A 2,055-nucleotide genomic window follows, 5' to 3' on the forward strand; every position below is an offset into this window, starting at 1 on the left:
CCAAAGTTGCACAATTGCCATTTTGAGGATTCGATGTTATCGTACACAAACTTTGAGCAAATGTTAATAGAAAGAATGTGCCCAAAAGAAAAGGCATTGTATGATATTATTGTTTATAAGATTGTGTTTATAACCCAGAGTATTTTGTTTTTTAATTGTAAATATTTAAAAATGAATTGAGTGTTTTTTATCTTCAAGTAAGCGTTTTTAATTATTATTATGATAATAAGTTGCAGAGTGTAGTCAAACTGCACACGTTTTGAAAGCACAAAATTTATCTACCAAAAGAATAAATCCCTCATTTGTTTTTAATTATAAGATTATTATTATATTAATATTGAAAATTATTATTTACACACATTTAAATTAATTATTTGTTATCAATTAATTTTTATTAATATCAAATAATTTTTATATTAAAAAATAAACCAACGAATAACAACTTCTTAATAAATAAAAAATAATAATATAAGTTGTTTTTAAACAAGAATAATAATTGTTTTTTTTTCACTGAAATTAATTTTTAAATTTATGGTGTTTTACGACTTATTTGGTTTTTTATTATTATAATAAACTTTTCTTATAAAACACATTAAAAAAACAATTGTTTTTACAGGAAAACCTCTCATCAATAAATCTTCTCATTAAGAAAATCCCCTTGAGAACTATACTAATAAAGTATTTTTAATTGTTATATTAAACACTTAGATAATTGTTATTATAAATAATTATTAACAAATAATAATATAATTGGTTTTTATATTACTTTTATAATTGTTGTGGTGTTAATAAAATACAATGGTTTTACATTTTGTATGTTGTAAGATGAAAATATATTATGATAAGTGAGTAAAAATAAAATAATAAATAACACTTGTATATAATTGTTTACAAAAGTCGTTGTATAATATTTGTGGATAACGATGTAATGACTAAATAAAAATGTAATATGCTTTGACAAATTTTTAAAGATTTTTCATTGAACAAGCAATATGTCACAATTATTAAACATAAGCACCAATCAGAAATTAAATTTTTTATCTCTTAATATTATATCAAAAAACATATTAATAAAAAAATCAACACGAAAGTTTATTTTTATTTATGTATTCAAATGTTTTGCACTAACTTTGTTTTTGTAATTAATTAAAATGTATACAACTAAGAGACAACTTTAGAACCTGTTAAATAATACGTATATGTTAATTTACCAAATTTTAATTCAAGTTTTTATATAAATAAGGTAATTAAAATTTCATCATCGAAATTAATCAATACAACCAAATTTATTATTTTATTTGTTTGTGTTGTGATTAATATTTTACATGATATTTTGGTTTATAAACAATTCTGAGCTGTTTAATGTTGTGTTGATCATATACTGTATTAAGTTGGTATCCGACATCTTAATATTTAACACGATTAAATTGTTGTTATATTTAGCCGTTTTTGTAGTAATAGTGTACTTTATTGTGGTTGTGTTTTTTGTTTGTTGACTAATTGTATGTATTGTTGTAATTAATAAACAATTAAAACTGGTTGTTTGGGTTATGACAAACATATGCAATTGTTCTGGATGATGAAAATTATTTTTATCATTTCATTTTTAAATTATTTAATGTTTTTACTTTAAAATATTGTTCGTTTAATTCAAATATCTTTTATTACAAAACTTATTTATTATTTATTATATTTGTTTTGACTGTTCAAAATAAAAAATAATACAATTTTTAAAAGTGTAATATAATAAATTTAAATGTGTAACAACACATTCACTTTATTATGTTTGTGTGGCGATAACTTTCATGTTGACAACGATTTAATTATTGAACACAAAGAATATTTTTTAATCAATTAATCAATTTGTTTTTATTTTTTTATCTATAAAAACTATAATTTAATAACAAAAATAATTTAAGTAAGTCAAAATGTTATTTATTTTTGTTTTTTCATCACAATCCAAATATAAATTATTTTGATTAATGGCAAATTTGCTTAAATGGTCAAGTTTTTCATTGAGTGAATAATGAAATAGCAATTAAATATAAACTATAT

General features: G+C 19.9%; 1 protein-coding gene across 1 annotated transcript; it reads right to left on the reverse strand.

Annotated features, from left to right (window-relative positions):
- Nucleotides 1-51: 51 nt before the first annotated feature.
- On the reverse strand, nucleotides 52-95 carry EIN_432320 (Hypothetical protein; the record flags this gene model as incomplete). The annotated part of the gene is made up of 1 exon (XM_004260423.1): nucleotides 52-95. A coding segment is annotated over one exon (44 nt), but the record flags the coding sequence as incomplete, so codon positions are not given.
- Nucleotides 96-2,055: the final 1,960 nt, after the last annotated feature.

This window comes from Entamoeba invadens, assembly GCF_000330505.1.
Source record: "Entamoeba invadens IP1 unplaced genomic scaffold scaff_1105074725867, whole genome shotgun sequence".
In the NCBI taxonomy this organism is placed as follows: domain Eukaryota; phylum Evosea; order Mastigamoebida; family Endamoebidae; genus Entamoeba; species Entamoeba invadens.